The sequence below is a fragment of the Penicillium bovifimosum genome, assembly GCF_028826915.1.
Source record: "Penicillium bovifimosum strain IBT 22155 chromosome Unknown utg000006l_segment0_segment0, whole genome shotgun sequence".
In the NCBI taxonomy this organism is placed as follows: Eukaryota; Fungi; Ascomycota; class Eurotiomycetes; order Eurotiales; family Aspergillaceae; genus Penicillium; species Penicillium bovifimosum.
This window is the reverse complement of record NW_026622715.1, coordinates 1,782,054-1,807,225: the sequence shown is the minus strand read 5'-3', so window position 1 is coordinate 1,807,225 and position 25,172 is coordinate 1,782,054. Positions and strand designations below refer to the sequence as shown.

The 25,172-nt window shown below is 49.5% G+C and overlaps 10 protein-coding genes across 10 annotated transcripts; 4 read left to right on the top strand and 6 right to left on the bottom strand.

Annotated features, from left to right (window-relative positions):
* Positions 1 to 502: 502 nt before the first annotated feature.
* N7515_008332 (U6 snRNP complex subunit PRP24) lies at positions 503 to 4,397 on the top strand (the record flags this gene model as incomplete). The annotated part of the gene is made up of 3 exons (XM_056669076.1): positions 503 to 3,013; positions 3,067 to 3,300; positions 3,348 to 4,397. The coding sequence occupies 3 exons, from the start codon at positions 503 to 505 to the stop codon at positions 4,395 to 4,397; spliced, it is 3,795 nt and encodes a 1,264-aa protein (XP_056518906.1).
* A 699-nt stretch (positions 4,398 to 5,096) lies between these two features.
* On the bottom strand, positions 5,097 to 6,025 carry N7515_008331 (uncharacterized protein; the record flags this gene model as incomplete). The annotated part of the gene is made up of 4 exons (XM_056669075.1): positions 5,097 to 5,272; positions 5,343 to 5,413; positions 5,463 to 5,621; positions 5,679 to 6,025. The coding sequence occupies 4 exons, from the start codon at positions 6,023 to 6,025 to the stop codon at positions 5,097 to 5,099; spliced, it is 753 nt and encodes a 250-aa protein (XP_056518905.1).
* A 370-nt stretch (positions 6,026 to 6,395) lies between these two features.
* N7515_008330 (transcriptional regulator family TF) lies at positions 6,396 to 7,301 on the bottom strand (the record flags this gene model as incomplete). Its single annotated transcript, XM_056669074.1, has 2 exons — positions 6,396 to 6,925; positions 6,983 to 7,301. The coding sequence occupies 2 exons, from the start codon at positions 7,299 to 7,301 to the stop codon at positions 6,396 to 6,398; spliced, it is 849 nt and encodes a 282-aa protein (XP_056518904.1).
* A 602-nt stretch (positions 7,302 to 7,903) lies between these two features.
* On the bottom strand, positions 7,904 to 9,081 carry N7515_008329 (uncharacterized protein; the record flags this gene model as incomplete). The annotated part of the gene is made up of 4 exons (XM_056669073.1): positions 7,904 to 8,108; positions 8,161 to 8,744; positions 8,800 to 8,895; positions 8,959 to 9,081. 4 exons carry the CDS (start codon positions 9,079 to 9,081, stop codon positions 7,904 to 7,906), a joined length of 1,008 nt encoding a protein of 335 aa, XP_056518903.1.
* A 1,855-nt stretch (positions 9,082 to 10,936) lies between these two features.
* On the top strand, positions 10,937 to 11,781 carry N7515_008328 (uncharacterized protein; the record flags this gene model as incomplete). The annotated part of the gene is made up of 4 exons (XM_056669072.1): positions 10,937 to 11,036; positions 11,094 to 11,155; positions 11,215 to 11,505; positions 11,593 to 11,781. The coding sequence occupies 4 exons, from the start codon at positions 10,937 to 10,939 to the stop codon at positions 11,779 to 11,781; spliced, it is 642 nt and encodes a 213-aa protein (XP_056518902.1).
* Positions 11,782 to 12,225: 444 nt separating this feature from the next.
* Positions 12,226 to 13,548, bottom strand: N7515_008327 (DUF3500 domain-containing protein; the record flags this gene model as incomplete). The annotated part of the gene is made up of 2 exons (XM_056669071.1): positions 12,226 to 13,301; positions 13,356 to 13,548. The coding sequence occupies 2 exons, from the start codon at positions 13,546 to 13,548 to the stop codon at positions 12,226 to 12,228; spliced, it is 1,269 nt and encodes a 422-aa protein (XP_056518901.1).
* A 661-nt stretch (positions 13,549 to 14,209) lies between these two features.
* N7515_008326 (Zn(II)2Cys6 transcription factor) lies at positions 14,210 to 16,660 on the top strand (the record flags this gene model as incomplete). The annotated part of the gene is made up of 10 exons (XM_056669070.1): positions 14,210 to 14,360; positions 14,409 to 14,472; positions 14,525 to 15,266; positions 15,316 to 15,349; positions 15,398 to 15,515; positions 15,574 to 15,594; positions 15,642 to 15,976; positions 16,026 to 16,200; positions 16,249 to 16,519; positions 16,565 to 16,660. The coding sequence occupies 10 exons, from the start codon at positions 14,210 to 14,212 to the stop codon at positions 16,658 to 16,660; spliced, it is 2,007 nt and encodes a 668-aa protein (XP_056518900.1).
* Positions 16,661 to 16,751: 91 nt separating this feature from the next.
* On the bottom strand, positions 16,752 to 18,299 carry N7515_008325 (putative monooxygenase; the record flags this gene model as incomplete). The annotated part of the gene is made up of 7 exons (XM_056669069.1): positions 16,752 to 16,851; positions 16,899 to 17,002; positions 17,056 to 17,294; positions 17,351 to 17,406; positions 17,466 to 18,003; positions 18,041 to 18,245; positions 18,297 to 18,299. 7 exons carry the CDS (start codon positions 18,297 to 18,299, stop codon positions 16,752 to 16,754), a joined length of 1,245 nt encoding a protein of 414 aa, XP_056518899.1.
* A 2,029-nt stretch (positions 18,300 to 20,328) lies between these two features.
* N7515_008324 (uncharacterized protein) lies at positions 20,329 to 21,615 on the top strand (the record flags this gene model as incomplete). The annotated part of the gene is made up of 4 exons (XM_056669068.1): positions 20,329 to 20,616; positions 20,779 to 21,028; positions 21,145 to 21,494; positions 21,553 to 21,615. The coding sequence occupies 4 exons, from the start codon at positions 20,329 to 20,331 to the stop codon at positions 21,613 to 21,615; spliced, it is 951 nt and encodes a 316-aa protein (XP_056518898.1).
* A 1,085-nt stretch (positions 21,616 to 22,700) lies between these two features.
* N7515_008323 (uncharacterized protein) lies at positions 22,701 to 25,043 on the bottom strand (the record flags this gene model as incomplete). Its single annotated transcript, XM_056669067.1, has 1 exon — positions 22,701 to 25,043. One exon carries the CDS (start codon positions 25,041 to 25,043, stop codon positions 22,701 to 22,703), a length of 2,343 nt encoding a protein of 780 aa, XP_056518897.1.
* Between the last annotated feature and the right edge of the window lie 129 nt (positions 25,044 to 25,172).

The following is a 25,172-nucleotide window of genomic DNA, read 5'->3' as shown; positions in this document are numbered from 1 at the left end:
GAATTGCTTTAACGAGAAAGGGCACTTGGTACCTTTGATGGTCAAGGTATTCGCGCTTCATTCTCGCGACACTGTTTCTTCTTCCCAACCATCTCCACAGTATCCACTAGCCTTCATCTTTCCCTCTTTCGGTTCTTCTCTCTTTTTCGTCTCTCCTTCATCCCTCCCTTTCCCTTTTCCAGGCCATCAGCCTGTGGTTTCCATCCTTTCTGACCGCCTCAGATCTCTCCGTTAGCTTGCCCTCTCGACTCGAGATCCCTCGTTCCTTTCCAGACCTTCCTTTTGATTCCTAAGCCACCGCCAGAAGCGGCTGCGCAAGTGTAAATCTACGTCATCTGCAGGAACGGGGGTTTTTGGATACAACCTGCGGCTGCAGGAATGGACGTGTTGAGGTATCTCAAGACTGTCGTATGATCTGGATCTCTGCTTGAAAGGCACCGTCCGTAGTTTACGACATAACGGATATCCCATCGGTCTTTCCAAGTACACCTGTATCTCCAATATGGACATCAATTCGCTTCTCTCGCCGGACTCGACTTCCAAATCTGGAACTTCGACCCCGGTGCCTGGTCCTACCTCAAACAACGCACCGGCCACCTCTGCAGGTCCATCCCCCCACAAAGCTCTTCAGAGAACCCGGTCAGCTCCAAGACGGAAAGAGAAGACCTCCTCACCTCTAGCACAGCAGGTTTACGCCCCTACCGCCGAACTATCGCCAGGCCCCAGCGCAGGCAATGGGACTGCTTCGACCGAGACGTCAAGGCAAGGTTCCACCCCCGGAATGGACACTTTGGCAGATCTCGCGTCGATGCAGCACCACCAGCCACAACGTCCAACCCAAACAAGCATGCTTCGGAGCACTGAATCATATGAACACCAGCTATCCCCATCCACGATTCACCCACATGTCAACTCCATCAACCACAACACCCCTACCTCCAGGATGTCCTTCGAGATTGCCATGTCGGATGGGCGCGAGGGGCCTGCGCAGAGGACCTACGCCGGGACCTCGCTCGACCCAGGCGCCCAGGAGAAAGCGACTAAGCTCTTTCAGCAAATATCCGTCAACCCTCATACCCACGACGCGCACGTGCAGTTTATCGGACTGCTGCATGCTGGATTCGTCAATCATGTCTACCCACCGAATAACCCAGATGTCCACGGCGACCCGCGAGGCTACGATCTCCTCAACGACCTGAAAACAGCCCGTGAAGAAATGGACAAGCTTTTCGCCATGGGTGAAGATCTTTGGGCAGAATGGATCCAGGATGAGAGCATGTTGGCCCAGGATGTCGACGGGCGCATTGCTGTTCTGGAGCTCTGCCAGCGATCTGTAGAAGAGGAGTTTGGCAGCACAAAATTGTGGAATATCTACGGTGAATGGGTGCTTTATCTTTACAACTCCGCGCATGGCGTGGCCGGTTCCCTCCAGTGGACTGAAGAGGATCGCATGGTTGGGCGTGAGGTCTTCACGTGGGAGTCAGTCTTGGAGGTGTGGCAGCGGGGCGCAGATGCTACCAAATGGAGAATCAACAACAGCCACATGGTCTGGGATCGCCTCTTGGATCTCTATGCCCAGGACATTGCTCGCGCGCCTTCTCAAGACAAAATCAACAACCTGCACGGACTTTATAGCCATCGTCTGCAAACTCCCCACGCTACCTGGGATCAGACTTTCCAGAACTTTTCAGGTTTCGTTTCCACTTATTACAACAACAAGTATGAGGAAATCATGTCTGAGACCGTTGCCCGCGCTGCCGAGCCAAAGGCTCTCTACAGCGCACGTGAGGAATTCGAGCATCGTTTGGCCAAGGCGCAAGAGTCAGGCGATCGCACTCTCGAATGGTCGGTATACTCTGAGTACATCGAGTGGGAATTGACGCGCAACCGCCGGAAACGAGGGGACTATAGCTTCGACTTGGTGAATGCCATCTACCAGCGCGCCGTCCTTCACTTTCCTACGGATGTCTCGCTCTGGGAAGGCTACATCATGTTCCTGATCGGCGAATCCATCCATCGCCGCGCTTCCACCACAACACTCGCAACTCTAGACCGTGCCACACGCCATTGCCCATGGTCTGGAAATCTGTGGTCCCAGTACTTGCTAAGTTCCGAAAGGGAGAATCAGTCATTCAACAAAATCTCCAGTATCAAGCACAAGGCGACTAGCACTGGACTCCTCGATGCCGGAGGGTTGGAAGAGGTTCTAAAGGTTCACGTCACATGGTGCAGCTACCTTCGTCGACGCGCCTTTTTGTCCGACTCGACTGATGAGGATCTGGATGTCGCGGAAGTTGGCATTCGTTCAGCCATCGAAAGCGTGCAAGAACTGGGCGAAAAGAAGTATGGCCCAGCGTATCAAGGCGATCCTCTGTTCCGTCTGGAGCGGATTTACATCCGCTTCCTCAGCGAAAGCGGTAGCTGGGACAGTGCACGCGAGACCTTCAAGGGGTTGGTTGCTCGCCGTGGTGGCAGTTACGAGTTCTGGCTCACCTACTATGGATGGGAGCTAATTTGCTGGAGCAAATTTGTTCAGGGTGAGGCAACAGTCGACGCAGCACGCCGAACCCCGAACCCCAGCTATGCTACCGCCGTCCTGAAACAAGCCATCAAGCGAACAGACCTGGACTGGCCCGAAAAGATTGTTCAGACGTACGTCAGTCATTGCGAGGACTATGAGGACTCGGATGAGTTGCAGCTGGCTGTGATCGAGACGCGGAAGGTATTGCGAGCTGTCACCGCCCGGAGAGAAAGGGAAGCGCGCGAGGCAGCAGCAGCGCAACAGCAGCAGCAGCAACAGTGGGAGGCCGCCGTGAAGGCAGTCCCGTCTCCTGAAAAACGGAAACGCCAGGATGACAAGGAGGAGATGCGCGAAAACAAAAAGGTTTGCAATGAAACGGCGCCTGCGGAGGCGCCCGAGGGACCCGTGCGAGACCGAGAAAATGCGACTGTTATCGTCCAAAACCTGCCTAAAGGCACCACGGAGCATCACGTCCGGCAATTTTTCCGTCATGTAAGTATCCCCTCCCCATGATTGAAGCGACTGAGCTGACCAAAATCGAACAGATTGGCACCATCAACAGTGTCAAAATGCTCCGAAGAGAGGAGAAAAACTCCGAAGTTGCTGTTATCGAGTTCGAAAGCAAGGAAGAGGCTCTTGCCGCACTCACCCGTGACAAAAAGCCCTTCAATGATACCGAGAACATCATCGACGTGCAGGTTGGGGCCGAGACGACAATTTGGATCACCAACTACTCTCCCGCCGCGGATGAGGAATACATGCGCAAGCTCTTCGGCAAAGTAAGTGTCCGATATCCCCAACTTGAGTACGTCGCTAATCCCAGTAGTATGGCCAAGTACTCGAAGTCCGAATGCCGTCGCTAAAGTTCGACACCGCCCGACGTTTCTGCTATCTGCAGTTCGACAGCTCCAGCGCAGCACACCATGCCACAGAGCTCCATGGAATGCGACTGGAAGATGGCAAGAAGCTCAGTGTCAAGATCTCCGACCCGACAAAAAAGCAAGCCCGTAGTGGTCCCCGCCACGAAGGACGGCAAATCTATGTGTCGAATATCAGCTGGAACGCAACCGAAAAAGACCTGGAAGAGCTCTTTTCCAAATTCGGGACAGTCGAGAAAGCTTTCATCGACCGAAAGGTCGATGGCGGGAGCAAAGGGTATGGCTTCGTTACATTCACCACCCCAGAGGCCGCCAAGGAGGCAGTCTCAATGAATGAACAAGAGTACATGTCACGTCGTCTCCGTGTCGAAATCGCCTCTGCCGAGGCATCTCGCCACGGAACCCGAACCATCATCTCCCACGTTGCAGCACACCCATCAAACTACGGTGTCAACGGTCTTGAAATTCCAGTTGGCGAACACGCCCAGCGCACCCTTGCCCTGATGAACGTTCCCGACACAGTGAACCAAGCCCGTATCCGTGCCCTCGTCGAGCCATTCGGGCGTTTAGTCTCGATCAATCTCCGTCCAGATCACCAAGGTGCCATCGTTGAATTCGTCAATGTCCAAGATGCCGGAAAAGCCACAATGGCCCTCGAAGGCAAGGAAATCGCCCCCGGACGACCACTTCACATCGGCAGCGTTCGAGAGATGATGGCCGTTGAACCGGAGGTCAAGTCGACCCGGATTACCTCCGTTAAGCAGGAAGGCGTACCGAAGAAGACGACTACCCTTCAGCCTACGGGACCAATCAAACGCCCACAGCAGCCTCGTAAGGGTGGGAAAGGTGGTCTTGGAATTAAACGACAGACTGCTCCTCATCAGAACTCGTCGTCAGCTGCGAGCGGGGATAAAATGGACACGACTGCTGATGGGAGCAAACCGACTAAGAGCAATGATGATTTCCGTGCTATGCTCCAGGCAAAGCGTGAGGAATGAAGTGCAAGTGGCAATGATAGTTGATAACTCTGGCGCAATCTGGTTTTCATTTGCTGTTTTTTTCTTCTTTTGACGGCATGTCGGTTGGCGTTTTTCGTTTTCGTTTTCTTTTTCTGTTTATGTTTCTCTTGGATGTTTTCTCTACGTGTTAGATCCCCAGTGCTTATCCGGGTCGGTCTTTTGCGCCATGATTTTCTTTTCTCCATGGCACTTTGTTGTGTACATTATGACTGTATCTTGCTCCTAGTTCTAATGATGATGTCTGTTCCGAAGGGTTGTCTCTGAGACGGCCCAATGACTGAATTCTATCCTGGTGATTATATTTAACGGTGTATATATGATACAGAACGGTCTATGTTCGCCTTCCGTGTGGTAGACAACGGCAATAACTACCTACTCTTTCAGCCCGAGACCTTATGGAACTACGTAATTTGATTTTCCAAGATGAAGGTTACTCTCGTATTTAGGCCTGTTAGGTTTCGTTTCGTCTGGGTACACTGTGTACGGCACCCAGTGTTCAAATGAGCAACATCTACCTTTGCCCACGGAGGTTTTGCCATGACAGGTACGACCAACTAAGGAATAAGGATGTGCTACTAGGAGAAGTAATGCCATCAACCGGCTGTAAATTTTATATCGAAGAGTTGCAATAGTTGTGATAATCTTTGAATTTTCTGCTACAATGGCTGGGAAACTCCATCAACGAGTTGTGTATCCACCATTGGCAAAGATTGTCTGCCCAGTGATCCAGGCACCGTCTGTACAGAGGAAGCGAACAATTGGAGCGATATCCTCCGTCATGGTAAGTCGCCCGCCCATGCCGTTCGCTTTGTGGAACTCAACAGCTTCCGGAGACTCCTGAGGATAGAAAAATGCTGTATTGTACTTCATGTCAGAATGCTATTGATGTACCCCCATGTATTTTCACAAAAGAACGGAACTTACGCGTATCCATTGGTCCAGGGGCGATATTGTTCACGCTGACCCTTCTAGGCTGAAGCTCTTTGCAAACACCCCTAAAAGTCTTTTAGCCACAAATCTCAGATGCTAGAGAGGATAACGAACCGAGTGAAATGTTCCACCGGGGCTTTGCTACCGGCGTAGGAAGTGTAGTAGCCGGTGAATGCTCCGAGCAGCGCCGTGACAATACTGATGATCTTGCCACCATCGCTCACATGAGCAGCCGCTTCTTTGAGGATGAAAAATGCAGTTTTGGAATTCACCCTGAACCCAAATTAGCCCACAGCTAGGGTACGAATAACGTTTTGGGTCAAAACTCACGCGAACATTGTATCGTATTCTTCTTCTGTAATATCAACAATGGGTTTCTTCAAAACCTTTCCAACTGTATTGATCACAATATCAACCTGACCGAAGTCACGGAGAACATCTTGGAATAATTGGGTCACTGCGGTGGCAGAGGTCAAATCGCCCTGATAGAATGAAACTTTGATTGATGGATTGTTTTTCTTCAGTGCGGTTTCAAGATCGGCCTTTACTTTTTCACCGCCAGACGAATGATAGTGGAGAGCAAGATTGGCGCCCACGCTGGCCAGTTCGAGAGCACTTTGAGCTCCGAGATTCTTGATACCGCCCGTGATAAGGGCAACTTTGCCATTGAGAGCCATTGTAAAGCGAAAGTAGAGGGGGTCCAATTCAGTGGGTAATTGAGAGGAAGATGTCTGGTTTTCACGAAATTCACTTGAGAACTGGTTGCTTATATACCCCAAAAGCAATAGATCTGTGATGTCAATAGATCTGTGATGTACATACCCCCGCATTAGTATGTGGTATCCTCAATAGGAAATATGCGGGGCATACTCACAAACACATTGTTTCATTGGTTGTTAGCTGTGGGTCGGACGTGAATGTGGTATCCTATTTAGGAAGTCCCACCAAAATCTAGAGATGCATGCAGGAATATCTAGCAGCGCACATGAGATACGCCATAGGATGTGCTCCGATTGATCAGCAAAAGTGACCTAGGTCATTCTTCCCTCAAGATATTGCTAGAAATTGGCCAGGATTTGGGTCTTCCGCTTCACCCGACCTGCTGATGCCTGCGAAGTACATTGTCGACCCATGCAAGAAAGCGGCGTTACGATCTATCCAGATCACCATTCTGTGGAGCAATCCGTTGAGTCCAAGAGATGCCAGCCCCCCTCGTAAGCCAATGGCTTTTGTAAGACCCTGCATATGTATATCGTAATTTTCAAGACTGCCGAACATAGCTTCGTAACTTGCCATCTTTGCTATGGCCCCTATCAAAGCATCATTTGTAGAGTCGGGAAACTGAGCATCGAGACTGCGATTGATTGATAATACAGCCTCATAGCGAAGCCCGAGGAGGTCCACCCTCAACGAGCCAATGTCACCCTGAAGGGAGGCATAATGCGACGCCGCAAGAAGAAGAATGACGGTGAATAAAGCGGGCTCGGTTAACGCCAATGGGAACCAAGTGGTTCTCAAGAGACCATGGTTTCCAGGTAAATCAAGCTCGGGGATATCAACTGCCATGTGTATCAAGTCTTACAATATTAGCGAATTCTTTCTTGAAGCGAAAATAATTTCAAATGATGACTTACAGTGATCTACTAGCAGCTGGGTCCAAGGTTGAACTGAGACAGGATAAGACTGGAAAGGGTCGACTCTGAGTCCTCCTATTTGAGGCGAAATCGACACTCGGTCCGAGGCAAATATGCCACTGGAAGGCCTAGCTGAGTATCCGGCGTATCCCAAATTCTTCGTATCATTTGAATCACTCGGCAAGGTTCTTCTCCGTCGCTTATCTCGACTCTTTGACTGCTTCCATTGATGTCGCGTCACGTGAGAACGGACCTCGGGTTCTTTGGATAGCTGAAGGGCGTCTCTTGGGGTTTTGACGTTGACGAATATTATATCCATGTTGAATATTCCCACGAAATATAGTCATAGTCATGAGTCTTGGGCGGTACCCGCGCCTCTAGAATAACGTAGTGGAATCGGCATCGGACTTACGTATTCTCCGCTCGGCGTCACGTTCTTCAATGAGACAACCAGAGCCTCAAGAGGCATCGATATCTTTCCTTAAACCTTGCTTGCTTGTTATTTCGTGTCGGCGTAGTCTGAGCATATTCTTTAATTCTTATGAGTCTCTCAGTCTCAGTCCCCGATCCCAAATTGAAATCCAAATTGAACAGTTGAACTCCAGATTGATACTCTGTATTGATACCAGGGGGCTTTGGCGCAGCCTCAGCGGTAGCTTCATCCGCTTTTTTTAAACACCAGTCTCAGTCCGTACTATGTACAATCTATATCCTCGATTCAGCATTCAAATTGCTCTGACTGTGGCATTTGCCTATATTTGATTCTGCATCCTCATACTCGTCCTCTTCATCAGTGCTCTCCAAGCCAATTCTCGAGCCTTAATACATGGATACAGGTAGGAGTATTTCTTTCGATAAAATGCTCGAAGATGGAATGGTCAAATACAATACCTGTCAGGACCAACTACCGCAGGACATACCTTAGAGAGTATCAATGCCAACATTACGCAGATTGTCAAGCTTAAATTCTACCTCCCGCCCCTGAGCCTCAAGGTCCAGATACCCAGGTGCATTCTGCTCAATAAGGCGCACCCACAGGTCCATATAACCGAATCCCTCATAGAGAAACTTGCTGTCCATTCTCGTTGCCTCCAAGAGCTCAATAATAGGACGGTCCATGTTCAATCTATTCCCATTAGAAAATTCACGTTGGAAACTGCACATGGAAAAGAACTTACGGCTCGTTATACTGCGGCGGGCCCCCAATACACGACTCTTCCAAATCCGCGACACGCCGGCCCAAACTCTGACCAAAGGCCATTACCCGACCCATATTCCAGGCTCGACGAACAATCGAATCGCGGACACTGCCGTCAGAGCCGAACTCGACTATCGTCATTCGCCCTGTGGCAAGCTCCGACTCTTCGATCACATACCACGTGTAGTCTGACCCATCGGCGAACACTACCGTGCCACTCCGGGTCATCGAGAGAGCGTGGAAATCCGCTGAGGAAAGGTGCAGCTCAGAGAGGATATCGTTAAGCGCGATAGGTGTCGCGAGGTTGAGAAATTCTGGGATATGACTGCGTGGTGCATGGCCCGGCCCCGCCTGGTCAAAGGGATGCTGCCCGTTCCATTCATCTTGATGGATATACATCATAATCAGGAGCTTTACAAGATGAATGTAGTTCCGGGGGTGAGTCTGTGGGTCTACTGGTGGTAGACAAAGGAATCTCTTGTCAGGTCGTGGGGCTTGCTGCGAGAGCAATGAAGCCGGGTAGTCGCGAGCTGAGGTACATGCCGGGGCACGGCTATGGTAAGACTGCAAATAATAGTTAGACCTGAAGAAAGGTGAATTCAGCATTGGCTGTACGCACCTCGCGGAATTCCTGACTGGCGGTAGCCCATTTCTCAATTAGGGCTCGCCGTTGACGCAGCCCCTCTTCTGGGGTTGAGACTCGTTGGTATTCTTTCTGCAGTTATGTACCAGTTAGTATTACAAATGCTTATACGAGAGCATTCCGAGGACTCCCTACCTTTACGAATAGCAGCCATCCCTTGGCTTCTTCCGGGAGCTCATCTGAGGGTAAATCTGTCGGATGAAGGTGGATCTCGGGAATGCCCGCTGGCCAAGACGCGTCTGATGCCGACTGTCCCATTTTAAAATTCAATTTGGGTAGAAAAAAAAGTCAAAGGAGGAGACTAGAGGGGCAGATGAATGAGGAGCCTTCCAAATGAATGCGCGTCGAACTGATGAAAAAAAAGGGTTACAAGGTGAAACAAGTGGATTTAGTCTTTGCTTAGTTCAATACCAATTGTCTCGATTTCTGCTATTCTCACCTCATACAAGATTTTTGCCAGGCCTGCGCGATGTCGGTTGGAATCGGCCCAGGGGCCGAAAACTGAGGGTTCTCTTATTGTCCACAAAAGGCCAGCAATGCCATATCTGCGGATATGCATATAACAACTAACGAGGCAAAGCTGACCGAACCAGCCATCACACCGTTCCGACGTCGAACAGGGAAAGAACATGAAGGGAGTGTTCACTGCTGAGTGGACCTCCACACCCAGAACCCCCTCTAGTTATTAACAAATTAACTTCTTGGCCTTCATTAACTGGGAGAGAGCCGGTGACTTACCATGAAACCTGCATGGGGATCTTTCCTCGATTATAGTACCAGCTTGCGCGATTGTTTCTGTCTGCCATCGCTTCAAGACAATGAAGGGCTTGCGGGGTTATAACCTTCCTCTGAAGGTTCGGTCCATTCCACCCTTGGTTCACTCCACCGACGTAAACCCACCGCACGTGGTAGACGATCGGAGGTAGCCCGCCGTCGCACAGTTCGCGAAACATGCGGCGATCGTTGTAAAGAACCCCCGCACGCTAATACACCGTTCTGACGCCGAACAGGGAACGCACATGAGGAAGTAAAAGGAGGATCTCGGCACCTAGGCACCTCTCCTAATCGATGGAAAAATTAACTTCTTGGGCATCATTGACTAGGAGTGTGGTCGTTGACTTACCTAGATGGTGGGGAATGAGATTTTCCTTGAATGTCGTGCTGATGCTCGCGGTGGGTGATTAATGCTTGCTCACTCACCGCGAGCATTGACGTCGAAGAGTAAGGTTGGGTACCCGAGGAAGTTAAGAGTCATGGATTGGGTACGCCATGGGAGGCTTTTATTTACTTCGACATGATGGCAGGGCCAGGATGAGCAGGTGGAAAGTGATGAATGAGTGAGGGTAGAGGATTCGAGGAAGAAGGACGGGACATTGGGGGAGAGGTAAGAGGGATTTTTATATACTTTCACGTCACTAGGGTGCCTTCCTAAAGTGCTTGAGTTGCTACACAGTTCGTGGTTGCGCCTTCTTTGTGAAGAAGGTTTGTCCTTAGCTTCACTTTCGCATGACGTAATGCTGAACATACATAGCTCCGCATCAAAGAGGAAAGCGCAGACTTGAACGAAAGAAAATGACTCAAGATTGGACAGAGAGCCCAATAAGAAGAACGGAAGTGTCTAGAGATCGGTTTTCATAACACCGCTCGTATATCTTGCCCCTAGATTGCATACATCAGGTACACCATCGCATTGACGTCAACTGCCATGATTCTTCTGCGGGGAATTACAGTCTGGGGCCAAAGGTATCAAGGGGCCTAATATGAAGCGCCATTTATTTGGGCCAATAGATATAAAACTCTAAACAATCGTCCTTGAACGCTGATATATCGCTCATAACTATATCCGGAGGCTGTACAACAGTTCCAAGGTTTAAACTCCGCATTTGCTCACACCCGCGTGATCGTTGCTTATCTCCAGGCTTGGCCTCCAATTAGCTCATCCATCTTCTGCCTACACATATATCCCTTGCCCGCATTTCTTCTTTCCCCAGAGTCTACAGGAGTCTATTAAGGCTTCTCTACCTCTGCTCCGGCTCTATACTTGATGCGCAGGTCAGACTGCGTATCTCAGACATCGTGAACATCCTACACCATAGCGTTGCATCGAACAGCAATGGACTTCCACCTCGTCCCCCGCGGCACCGATCGCAATTACACTGGCTTCCTCACGAAGACAATAGTCTACTCCGCGACCCTGGTGATATTCCTCGCTTGTAAGCACCCGCCGATCACCAGCTAGCCAGGCTACTTTACTAACCGTGTCCGAACAGCATTCGGCTTAACATTAGCCTCAATCGTCATCCCAAAATGGGTCAGCTACCATAGCGAAAAGGTACAGCCTAAATTTTCCCGCCCTCCACAAAAGTCACCGCTAATAGCTCCATCTGCCAGCCCGCCAACCACTACTCCTACGGTCTCCACCGCCGCTGCTCCTCCCTGACGGATACCTGCGAGAGCTTCCCGCAACGCGAAGACTGCCACGGTGAAGGGCGGTATTTCTGCTCAATGTGGCGCTCGGTCGGCTTCCTCATGTCCTTCGCCGTCGTCGTGCAGGCCATAAGTATAGTCACCTACCTGGTGATCCTCAGCGGCGGGAAACGGTTGCGCGAGAATGGGTGGTGGTTCCTTAGTTTGATGGTTGGTTTGTCTGCGATTGTGCAGGCGGCAGGCATGTCGATCGTGGTAAGTGATGCCGTACAACCTATTCTTTACTATTTTTTGCGTCGGAGTGTCGGAGTGTCGGAGCTAACGAGACTCAATCGGTTACAGGCATATTTATTCGACAACGAGGACCGATTCTTCGTCGGCTGGAAACTTGACCAGTCGTGGGTCTTTTGTCTCATCAGCTGGTGTTTCAGTCTCTTCTGCGCGGGCGCGGTGATTGTCGCTGGCAAGGTCTTGCCTTCTGAGGGTGGATATGAGTTGATTCCGGAGCATGATGAGCTGGACGTCACTTGATACTGCTTTCCTGTTGCCATTGCATGGCCCATGGGTTACCTTGTACGGTACTGGTTGAATCACGCGTCGTGCGCACTGAGCGAATATGGTATGACCTCGGGGTTTAGTCAGGTTCTTATCATTTCTTCACGATTTTTCATGATTCTTATTCTGCCATTTGTGTTGTGAGATTGCTGACTTTGGTGGTTTGTTTTTCCAATTCTTGGCCTTGTGCTGAGGCGTTAGGTGTATCCATCTTTTATCATTTCGTGTATAGGAACACGACTAATAAGACGCAAAAGCTGGATGGCATGGTTATCTTCCGCCCAGTTACTACACTTCGTTATATTTTCATGGCTCATCTTCGTGACCTACCCGCAACAGGCAACTAAAACGAGAACACCGCACCACGATCTAGACAGAAACACGTCCGTCTCATTCAACCATTCCAGTATATGCACCTATTTACCAAATAATCTCCTTCCCATTCAACCCTTCAACTGCCGGAATCAACGGCTTCAACGCCTGCCCATAATCACCTCCATTCGGCGTGCGCAACAAAGTATGAATATGGAACTTCTTCGGCTCCTCGTTATTCAAGAACACCCCGGAATGATGATCAAACTCGACCAAAATAACCGGACTCTGAATCCGATAATAAAACGGATCCTCATCCCCAAACCCGCCAATCCAACAAAAGTACATCTCCCGCTCATACCTCCTCACCTCCTCAATCTTCTTCGCCCTCGCCTTACCAGGCAAATAAAGCAAAAACTGCTCGAGAATCCCATACAGAAGACCCTTCTGCACCTCATCAAACCCTTCAACACAAACCCCCTCATACGGCACCTCCCTATTATCCCTATACGCACCACACAAATGCCTCTGATCATCCTTATTCCATCGTCCAGTCGGCATATTCTCATCTTTCATCTTCTCAAAAACCCGCGCAACCCCCTGCACTCCCTTCGGAAGCGACTGCATCAACTGCAACCCCAACCTCTCTTCAACCTGCAAGATCCGCGTGCCCGCATACAGGCCAGCGTCAATCTCATTCGGTTCTGCGCCTGTAAACCACGGCGAAGCAACGATCTGGCCCTTATACAGGAATATATTCAGACACAGATGGTGTCCGTAGAAGGACCAGCCCCAGGGACGGGTCGTCGAGGGGCGCCCGAAGAGAGCGAAATTGTATGAGTATTCGTTCATGACGGCCGGGGCGTTGACGAGGTCACCTAGGAAGTGGTTGATGCGCATTGCGTTGACGGCTTTGGTGTAGCCTTCTGGCGAGAGTGTTTGTTTCAGGATGTTCATGATTGCGTCGCGGATTTGAGGGGTTACTTCGTCTAGCCGGAGGCCTTTGTTTGAGAGGAGGAATTCTGGGTTGGACCAGGTGCGCCATTCTGGTGAGTCGATGTGGTGGTTTAACGCTTGCTTTTGGGGTTCGGATAGTAGGGTGAAGAGGGAGTTCGTTGCGTCTACGATTGTCTGGATGGGGACCTCTTCGTCTTGCAGGGTGAAGAGACCTGGGCGGACGATTCCTTTTTCTTGGTTAGATTTCCCAGGTTCTTATATTGATATCGACGGGTGCGTACCGTCGGTTGTCACGCCTTTGAATGGCTCTTGCAGTAGATCTAGCCAGTGCATGTATAGCGCGTGCAGCCATGGAGGCTGGTGCCCTGTCTTGAAGTCGTGTGCGTACTCGTGTGCATCTTGCTGGCTCATTACTTGGAACCGCGGTAAGCTGAGGTCGGGCAGGTACTGGCGATAGTCGCCGGTGGTCGCCATTGTGGTGTAGAGGCAGTTGAAACTCGGGAAATGGATCTATTGGAGAAGGAAGAAGAAGTGTGCTCTTGATAAGGTATTATGGCAGGTCGAGACCCCACATTACCCCCCACGAGCTGTGGGGATGGCAAAGTCCTTATCCGGCTTTGCTGAGGGGGTTGTGGACAGTCTGATTTCGGTGGAAAGGTGTTTGACAGACTTGAATAAAATATGAAGGTCTTGGAGAATAAGAATAGTTCTTTGATTCCATTAGATCAGTACTGCGTAGATTACAACTTAGCAAATTGAATCTCCCCATATCCCCAATTCCAGCCATAATGCCTCCTGTACTCCGTAGTGAGCCTCGGAATTTCCGACAGCTTATCAGCCAGAGCCCCGCATATCCAACATGGATGCTATGGAGTACATGTCACAGGTGTTCCTGCAGGACTTCAATATCGCCATCCAGATTCCAGGGCAAAAAAGGACCCGTACGACGTCTTTTCATCTGACCAGTGACAACTTACTCCTCCGCAATTGCTCATATTGCATCCTGAACTGCGTGTCCCCGGTCACGTGGAAAGCAAGTCCGGAATTTCCGGCCTCACCTTGTCCCACTCTAAGCGCAACATCCAACCTCCGTACATCGCTGAGCCTTTATTGGGGTATGCTGCATGCATACATAATGCAGAACCTTCGGTCTCAAAATGACCGACCAGCAGTTATTGAGCCGGCCCCTAAGCGCACCAGGAGACCGCGAGCGGCTCAAGCCTGCGACAGATGCAGGTTGAAGAAGTATAAGTGCGATGAGCAATACCCATGTTTGCATTGTAAGAGTAAGTAGTCTAATTAAGGCCATATTATCCCATATCTGACAAGTCTAGGAAGCGATCTGGCTTGTGTATATCTGGGCAATTACCGCGAGCGGGAAAGCAGCCGGTCTGCAAAGTAGGTGCACTTACTGGGCACATCCAATATACTCGCTAACAGCAATACCTAGCTACATTACCGACCTCGAGAAGAAGGTCGAAGAACTTACGTCGAAGCTTCGTGAGGCAGAAGCCAGGATCTCCTCTAAAGGTCCCACCCAACCAGCTGAAACGCCATGCTCTTTTCGTACCACTTCCACACCACGGGAGATATCCAAGGTGCCCGAGCCAGAAGAATCCACAGAGAGCGTAGATGACGAAATAAACGAGTTCAACCACCACACAAACGGCATCGAGTTCCACGGCAGCACATCATCCGCCGCAATCATCGGCCACTTGAAAAAAGCCCGTGAGCTCAAGAGGAACGAACAGCGGCATCCTCACACGACTAACATATCACTCATATCCACACTCCATAACTCGAGTTTCTCACCATCCTGCACAGCTGGACCGGAACAGCTGTTGTCAATAGAACAGCAACAGCGAAACTACTACTTCGACCAAGCGCACATCTTCATGAATGGGTATTTCGAGAACCTGCACTTCATCCACCCGTTCATTGACAAAGAGAGCTTCCTCTCGCGGGCCAATGATCTTTGGTTTAATCGGTCACGCACACCTGAGCCGAGCTTTGTCGCGCTGTATCTGAGTGTTCTTTCGCTTGGGTGTTTGGTGCGCGTTTGGGATGAAGGCACTATCGCTGGATTGAGCCGGTTCGAGTGGAGTCGGAAGCTATTTGGGGAGGCGCAGGCTTATTTGAATCATCTGCGGTTCTCCAATGATCTTGAGACTGTGCAGTGTTTGTTTATGATGGTGAGTATGCATATGTTCGGAGTCATTGCTTGGAAGCTAATTGTTGCAGGCGAAAGTGTGTCAAAATGAACTTAACCCGAATCGTGAGTTGGCAAAGTCTTCCTTTAAGACTGCGGAGTTGACCAAAATAGTGGCGTATATGTATCTCGGTCTTGCGGTGCGGACTTGTCTTTCTGCTGGCTTTAATAGAGAGGTTCCGTTCCCAGGGGACACGATGCAGCGTTCTGAGTGGATTTCAAAGACGTGGTGGTAGGTTAATATCTACTACTCAAAATCAATGAGCAACTATCGCTGACTGCTCTCGCAGGGGCATCTTCTCATTAGAGATGTAAGCTTCTTACGCATTATCACTTTCAATCCATACTAATGACCCAGTGAAATGAGCTTCTCAGTAGGCCGGCCAGACACACTCGGAATGGACGAGTATCACAATCGCAGCATCCCACCCCGGGACGACTCCGAGTTCGCCATAATCCCGTGGATGATCGACTTTTCACAGATCATCCGCCGGGTCTCGATCCAGATCTACCATTCCCGCATCTCATTACAAGAAAAGCTTCAATTAGCCCTGCAAATTGAAATGGAAATGGATCGCTGGGTAGCCAGATTGCCAGAGCGAATTCGGCCAGATATCGCCGGTCACAGCCAGTCTCGAAATGCCCTGCGGGATCCGAAATGGGCACGGAGACAGCGGCTGGTATTGGGGATTCGTGGGTTGCTATCTGATTCTGGGAGTACGATGGAGACTGACAAGTGCAGGATACTACAATGTGAGGATGTTGCTGTTTCGGCCTTTTCTGAGTCACTTTCCGCGCACGCCTTCACGCGAACCGGATGAATTGGATCAGGCTATTGATAAGTGTCTTGAGTCGGCGATGAAGTCTCTCCAGATTATTCATGATATCTATTGCGTTCATACCTTCTTCCGCTGTTGGTATGTCGCCCTGTTCGGTATGTTCTGCTTGCTTTGCTGACTTATTAGGTGGTATAACACGACCTACGTGATGTTTGCTACGTCTACCCTGCTGCTCCCAATGTCCAAACTCGGTATGTGCGAGGAGACTATGCCTCTATTGCGCTCTGCGGAACTAGGGGTTAAAATATTGGAAGCAATGGATGAGTCCGTGGTAGCCCGGAAGTCGGTTGAGATCATCAAGCAGTATCTGAGGGATTTTCGAGCTTCTGAAGGCTCGCATTCACGGGGAGAGGAAGAAGCGCCCCCAGATGAGGTGGTAGAAGGCCCCGAGATACCAGTATGTTTTCTTGATCCCGTTTCTTGGATTTGACTGACAGTGTAGGAATGGACATATGGCTTTGCATTTCCAGATTATTCATTCGAGGGAATTTCTCGGCTGTTTGACGACATCGGAGGACTTCCGATGTTGGATGAATAGTGCAATCAGCTGGGAATTGTAATAACGATGATCGAATTGGACATTTGAACGACTTCAACTTTGAACCGTGACAATTCAGGGTACGCAGGGATTATTTCGTCCCGAATACGTCTGGGTTTTGAGCCACAGCTTCCTCAACTTCCTTGATGGCATTGTACCCATACAGCCACGGCTGCACCTCCGGACACGTCCTATGAGATATCAGTACTGTCTGCCACCAGGTCACGCTGGGACTCACCATCGACTCGGAAAAGCGCCCTTGATCTCCTTCCCCAGCTGAGAGAGGAAGATGTGATCGCGCTTTCTTTGCTCTTCCCCATCTGGCATATGGAAATCGTGTCTCTGCAACCGTTTAGCAAACCTCGTAAGCTGCGAAGAACCATAACAAGTCGCACCTGCTTGAATGTTTCTCGCACAATTGCCTCCCCTCTGGACTTTCTCATGCTCTCATACAGACGCAGAATCCGAGGAAGCTGTGCCTTGTCCGTCATATGTCCCAACAACATCCCCAAGACAGCGCCGTCCTCAAGCGACGAGTTGGCCCCCTGAGCCAGATACGGAAGCATAGGATGACAAGCATCACCAATGAACACCAGATTAGAGGCCTCATTGACCCAATGTTCCATCTCACCATCTAAAGAAAACGCATCAGCAAAGCTCTCACACAACCAACACTCTCCCAGAACTCACGATGCATCAGCTTCCACTTATCAACCGTCGTCACACACTCCAAGAACCGATTTAAACTAGAAATCCCAGTCAGCACCAAACCCCTTGCACAACTCACACACCAAAAATCTCTCACATCGGATCCCAACCAACAAACAACCTCCTCATCTCCTCAACATTCCCCGCCTCCCTCGCAACCCCCTCAGGCAAAGTATCCGGCACCAGCAAAACAACATTAAACATCCTCCCCCCACGCAAAGAATAAGCAACAACATGAGCCCCATCCCCAATCCAAAACCTCACCTCAGGCCTCTGCACCATCTCCCTCAACCCCGCATCCTCAATATCCCCCACATCAAGCACAATCCTATACGCCAAATCCCCAGTCGCAATCGGCTCATCCTTCCTCCCCACAAACTCCTCCCGACACCGTGACCAAAGCCCATCCGCCGCAACAATCAAATTACCCGTATACTCCCCGCCAGAGGTATGCACCACAGTATTCTCAAAATCAATGCGCTCAACCCTCTGACCGAAATGGAATACCACGCCTAACTCCTGCGCGCGCGTATATAAAGCTTTCTGGAGATCGCCGCGGTGCAGGTCTACGAAGGGGAATTGGTACTTTGAGCGGATGTTTTGGGAGAAATTTGCATCGCAGGCGAGGACTGTGCCTGAGTATCGGTGGACTGTTAGTTTTGTTGGCTCTGCGGCGGCTGTCCAGAGGGTTTGGGGGAGGTTCCAGTGGGAGAGGAGGAGGGAGGCGTTGGGGGGTTATTTGGAGGCCAGCGCCGATTTCTGTTAGGGCTTTTGCTTGTTCTAGGACTTGGATTTTGTGCCCGGATTGCGCGGCTGATATTGCGGTTGCGAGGCCGCTGAGACCCGCGCCGACTATGAGGATGTTGAGGTTCGTGGTCTGGGGTTGTTAACAGGGGGGTTTCGGGGGTTGGGGTTGTTTGGGTCTTACCATTTTTCCTAGTCTAGTTGTGTATAGTAGGGAGAGTTGAGGTGGTGATTTTGTTCTAGAAGATGGCGATTTGCTCTTCATATACTTGCACTCGGGAAATCCGAGACCACTTCGGATTTTCCTAAGAATTGACTGGGGATTGTATGATGTGGCTTGGCGTGTCAATTGTGCATATTGACAGGATAATGTCTGACAAGTCTTGGCTTTCCCTTTCCGTTTTAGTGCTCACCCCAAGCCGCTTTTTGCTCACTGAGTAAAACTGAGCACACCCCTGAGTATTATATAAGCATTGTTTTCGCTCACTGAGCATCACCTGACCCTTATGTAAGCCAGATGAACCGTCACTGAGCAATCCGATCCCACTCACTGAGCGTGATCTGAGCGCTCTGATTTGCTCACTGAGCACCCCGATCCCACTCACTGAGCGCGACCTGAGCGAAGCGGAAGAACTAAGTCAGCAGCTCTCCTCAATAAAATGCACCGCGCTAGCCTCATCCAATGCACTTTTTGCCGCTTGCTCCTAGGAGTACGACTTCAACTATAGCGACCTGAACATTTGCAAAACCATTCTAGACGTATAGGCCATGTCTACTGGATGGTCTAGCCTCCCATAATGGCATTCGCGACCCCTCATTTGCCCGATATATCTAACTACTACAAATAAAACACCTCAGAAGCCTGGTAGGTATTCCTAGGAGCTTCCAGAACCTTTGTGCCGCCACAATGTGATTGGTGAGACAGGATAGATCCTAGGAGCTCAAGTGCTGGTACCCCATTCGCGAGAACTGGTGCCGCTAATGCTGAGAGTCAAAGTATATAAAGAAACACCGATCCCTCCTCAAGGCCTCATAAAACCTGCTCATAAATTTAGCAACTTCAGTGATCCAGGTCTGTCTCTTTCCAACCCCTCAGCCAGAGTAAAAGCCTAACTATTATGCAGATAGTCTGATGCCGCAAAGAAAACCGACAACCTGATCGATACCCAATATTTCACAACCGATGAGAGTTGCAATGCCGTTTCCTGCGTATGCCCGAGCTCTGAGTTCGTTATATATGGTTGAGAGCCGAACGGGGAGATGTACGTGATGCACATTCTTCTCAATCTTGCTAGACATCGACATAGACCAATGGCAGCGAGACAACTGAACCTTTCACAAAATTGGCCTAAACTGATACTTATTTAGATGAAATTCATACGTCACAATACTACTACTTCGGAAACTGGGAAGGTCCCAAGTAGAGTACTACACCTGGAAGAGAAAGTTTGAAGATGCCAATGAGGATTACTCCGTGAGCTCATACCAATTCTTATATTCGTTACAGTACTCCAGCATCGCCTTCCAAGATCCCCGTGATGTAATTCCTGAGATACTTCCACAGATGTTTCCACACGAGCATCGGTAGGCCCTCACCTAGTGCAATGGAGCTTCTCGCTGCCCGGAGACATCCCCTGAATTTCTAGTTCTGTAATGGGCTTCTAAAGCACCACCAAATTACTATTCGTGTTTCAAACTCTAAGTTGGAAGGTTTGATTGTAAATGGAGTTAGTTTTAATCGAAGTCTTAAGATGTATATTGCAGGAACTGCGACTCATACAAAATGGTAACAAGTATATTATCCTCGAGATAGTTATTTTACGCGAATGGCCCGAGAAAAATGACCGAGCTCCCCGGTGGAAAGCGAGTGCCGGAATACTCACGTAGTCGGATACGGCAGTTTAATTGGCCCATGAGACCCAATATTTGTATTATTCACTACGCGTATAATAGAAAAAGAAGATAATCCAGGTTTCTAACCTAGGTGATTAATCTGGAAGAATGCATCTGAATTGTTCATGATGGGCCGTCTTGACTACCCACGCAAACTGTTCCCTTTGAAGTGGGCACGATCGGACACCGCAATGGCTCTGGATTGAACGAATTTACCCGGTTAGTCACGAAAGCACCGCGCCGCTTGACTCGGTCAGCGAGCGAACGGTTGGTCACGGTGAACCCCATTCCAGCTCCTCATTTACGGGACCAATTGGGCAAACATGTCGGAAATGCCAATCACGCCGAAAGTACCAACGGACTCCCCGTACGCCATTGACGCGGAGAAATTTGGGAAAACGATTGACACGCTCAAGGCGGAGAACCAGACGGAGGTGCGACTGAATGGATACATTACATGTGTCCTACGGGGATGGAGAATGATGGGGATACAAGACATTGCCCTATGGAACGACTTCCGCGACGAGTTCAATGGATGGACCCCCGAAACATTCAAAGTGCCAAACAAAACCGCACTGAAACTGCTTCGGATGCATTTGACAACCCACGGAGTATGGATCAGGACGGGTCCAGGAATCTCTTACGCGAAGGGACTGTAAGACTGCCTCCAAGAGACCACCCAGCACGAGTGGACTCAGGGAGACATCGAAGACCACTTGAAGAATCATCCAGGAAACTTCAATTAGAGGTGGAGTCGCTCACCAACTCCCCAGGCCGCACAGGTCGAAGTAAAGACCATGAGGGGAGACACTGGGGATCACCTGAACGTACCACCCAAATGGGACCGTTCACAGACTCCCGAGGTCAGGGACCCCATCAGGGAGAATACCGAGGACCACACGAAAAACAACCCAGATGACTTCAACTTCGAATGCGAACACGGAGAATACCGAGGAAACTCCCCAGAGCCACTGTGGTCGAAAATGCTCGAGAACGTGGTCAAACAGCACATCCATTGCAAGGGTGCGCTGTCTTTGCCTGATGAGCTTTCGCTCGCGGCAGCGTGATCAAGAGTGGCGAAATTGGTATTGTTCGGATCTTCACACATGGAAAGACGAACTTTGATCACACACGTGCAGATGACCCCGCAGAGGAACTACAACAGAATCCACCTTCTGATAGCACTGACTATGTGAGCCCGGAATCAGACCCCACAAGTTCAGAGTATCAGAAATCATCATCTCCAATTGAATCGTCAACTGCACCTGCCCGGCGAGTACCAACAAGGTCACAAGGCAACTGCACGCAATTAGATCTCAAAGACCGCATGGGGTCACCAGACTCATCTGGCTCTGAGTCAGATCCCGCAGCGCCAGCACAAGATCCCGCAGCAGCAGCAATACGCGCAGAATTTCGTGAGCTACGGCGGCTGTATACATTCTGCCAGTGGAAGGCCAACGAGGATGTCAGGCACATAAACATGTCAATGGTGGGAAAGGAGCACTACGAGCATACGCTGCTCTTCATGAACCTGATGACCGAACTAGCCACCAATACCAATACCAGAAGATGGGGCTACGAACGCAAGGAAGAGGAGGGCTATCTGGTGATGCTGGCATCGATCTTGCTGCTGAAATCATCTAGAGGAACCGGAAACCGCTTAAACCATCAGTTTGGGTCTCGAAACGCGTGTTCAAGCCATGTAGATAGCCACGCAGACAGCCAATTTTGCTCACCAGCACGTTCAAAGCATAAGATCTCGCGTTCTAGGAGGCGTAGCAACTTCAAAATAATTTTAAAAAATTAAGCCACTTCGGATGTATAATTGTTGGAATTTTGAAGATGGTCAGACCCGTGGTTGTTGAGATACTCGGATGGTGCCCTCAGTCTTTAGCCCTCTTAAAGGCAAGAAGTCCTCAGACGTAACATTTGAGCTCAACCCAACTGGGTTAGGTATATCATGTAAGCATGACCAGCCAATCATGTTACGTCTGAGCATGCTGAGGTAAAAGAAAGGGCCCAATGTCACTTAGTTACTCAGTCCCCAATTTGTCATTTTATTATGTATAAGCCCGCGTCCAGACAACGCTTAACCTAACTAGGCTTGGGAGAGTTCTCTCAACTAACTAGTTGCTCCATGCAATAAATTTGTGGAATTGACTTAACCAGCTCTCCACCTTGCTGACTTCCCAACCACCTTCTTGACCAGAGCAGTAGCTAGCCCTGCTTTTGTGTTTTTATTCCTCTAATTTTATCTTTCTGTGTATTCTGTCAATTTGAATCGTATTACCCAGGCAGCTTATGCACTCTGCCCGTACGGTACACCCCTCCCGTTGGCTTTTTCGATAATGAAAATGTCTCTTAGATTAGTAAGATCCCAGGAAGAGAAGTGACTGGTGCAACAAAGTCCAGTGTCATTTCGAGGGTGGTTCATTGAGTTATGCGGATTCATTCATCGAAGCCGGCGCTCCCAACGCAAGTCTGTTTAATGATTCAATACTAACGGTCCCTCAATATTTCCATTTAACAATTTATACTTCTTCCCTTCCCGGCCACATTTTTGACCAGGACATGGCTAGCCATGATTGCAACCAGTGGGTGTCCAAGTGAATTATCCGATCATCACTCAATAAGCATCCGCCAACAAGATGATTCACTGCATCTTGATCTGTTCGCAGGAACCAACATTGACAGCCTAGTGCACGAAGGTGCGAAATATCAGGCTGATACCCGTGGAGCTTTTCGAAGGGAGTGCACTCGACCTTTGAATGATAAATGCGATTTTGAGTGTAGTTGACACCCTGGACGATTGGACCCCATAATACTTGGGTATCTCGTGTTCTGACATGATTGAAACAAGCGGTTCCACAAGATGCTTGTTTTGGACTTCGGGAATACCGTTCAAACGAGGACAGTATGGTGGGACAGGATCCCAGACTTTTCCTTTAGAAATCAGATAGTCGCGAAGGGGTTCATGTTCGCCAGCATTGTCGCCAGCCACTCTTTTTATGGTCATATCAAGTTGGGTTTTAAGCCTTTGTTCAACTTGTATGAAGTTATGCAACAGCTCCGATTTGTGTTTCAATAGAAACATCCAGCAAAAGCGAGATGCATCGTCCGTCAATGTGACGTAGTAGTTGTAGCCTCCGTAGGAAGCAATACTGCATGGCCCCCAGATGTCAATATGGATTAAATCACCTGGTTTCGTGCGGATGGATTTGTTCTTCCCGAAAGGTAAAGCATGACCTTTGCCTTGTACGCATGGCGCGCAAGGCCGGGTAAGAACACTTGACTTCTTAATGTTCAAACCTTCCACATGGTCCTGGGTTTTCTTAACACGGGCCTCCCCTGCATGGCAAGCACGGCGATGAGCCAGATCCATGGAGATAGCAGCAATATCTTTTGACTGAGCAGCAGCCGTGTAAAGGTCTCTGTCTTCCGGAGACAGCATGTCGAGAGCCTGAGGAGAGCCAGATGAACGCGTGATGGAATCGACCCGCATAAAATGGCATAGTTGGGCAATGCTTCCATAGTACGTATGAAGCCAGTACTGGTTGCTTTGCACTGTGGCATAAGCTTTGGTCACACCAGTTGACAGATCCTTGATATCTGCATGATCCTTGTAAAAGGTAGTTACTGCGCCTGTGGCAGCAAGCTGTTTCATGGATATAAGACTGTGTGTAAGCTTTGGTGCATGCCACACCTTTTTTAGCACCATACCCCCCATGCGGGTACGCCCATGTGCATCATGCACTGGTGATTGATCTCTATCAAATTCTGCAAGATCAAGAACGACCTCACCATAGCCTTCAGCATAGAATACTTGTCCAGTGGCGGAATGAATGGGCATCCTGTGCGGAGTGTATTTGTTGAAAACAGTGCGGTGTGGAGTCATGTGTGCAGAGCATCCGGAGTCCAGCATCCATTTGTTAGGGTCTGGAGCATGCTCTTTATCAGAAACAATGTTTGAATCCATCGAAGCAATGCCTGTAGCTGAACACCATAGGTTTTCCATAGAAGCCGACGCTGCGACAGGTGGCTGAGGTTCAGCATTATTGGCGGATTCAGCCTTTCTCTTTGGATTCAAGAAGCAGTCTTTGGCCTTATGTTGCGTCTCTCGCTTATGAAAAGGACAGTACTGGGTTTTCTGCCTCTTGTTCACCCTGTCGTCTTTGTCATTGGACTTCTCCTTCTTCTTCTTTTTCTTTTCATCAACAGACGCAACATTAGAAGAAGCTTGCTGTTGGAGCTGAAGATCATTTCCGATTCGTCGTCCTTCAGAGGCAATGAAGTCGCCAAAGATGTTGTGAAGGTTTTTGTCGTAGGACCAGTCTTCACGAATTGAGACTGTGTTTAGCCAATGCTGGCATGCCGTATTGTTGCTGACGGCGTGAAGAAACATGTAAATTGCATAGAGAGGTGAAACGCGCTGCTTAACTGGGAAAGCTTCTTGCATTTCAGTGAGCAGGTGACGCCATTTCGTGACAAACTCCTCTGGTTTAATGCCTGGTTTGTATTTCCATGTAGCCCACTCGGTGACCTTATTGCCAACCGTGAAGAACGTCTTTGCCTCACAAAGAGAGCGTAGTTCTTCGTAGACTTGTGCGGCAGTGTTACCGCGGCGAATGTAAACTTTCATTGTGGCGTCGAGTGACAATGCGAGGTATGAAAGAACGATCGCATTCTTCTGGTCCCATGCTTGCTGGAGTTTCTTTCGCTTGGTGATGTCCGCCTTTTTTGCAGCAGGCTGCGTGATAGTAGCAGCGGAAGTAGCAGTAGGAGCGGAAGTGGGAGTGTCATCATCAATGATTTCAGTTACTGAATCATCGAAAAACTCATTGTCCGCAGCCTCTTCCATGCCTGGAAGATTTGAAGGACGTTCGTTTTGTCCAATGAGAAGGGGCCAGTATGTAAGGTCAATTCCATTGAGACCAATCTCCATACACTGCTTCCATGCTTCCCAGTTAGTCTCACCCTCAAGGGTAGGGACTAAGTCTGAGAACTTGATACTCGAGGGTCCACCTCGAGACTCCATCATGGTTGAGAGTGTTTGTTATCGATGAAGTAGATTGGGTCGTTTCGTAAAGAAGAGTCAAAAGAGACAACGAGAGTGACAGGACCGGTGATGAAGAGGTTGGACTCGATAAAACCAACGATCAGACAATGA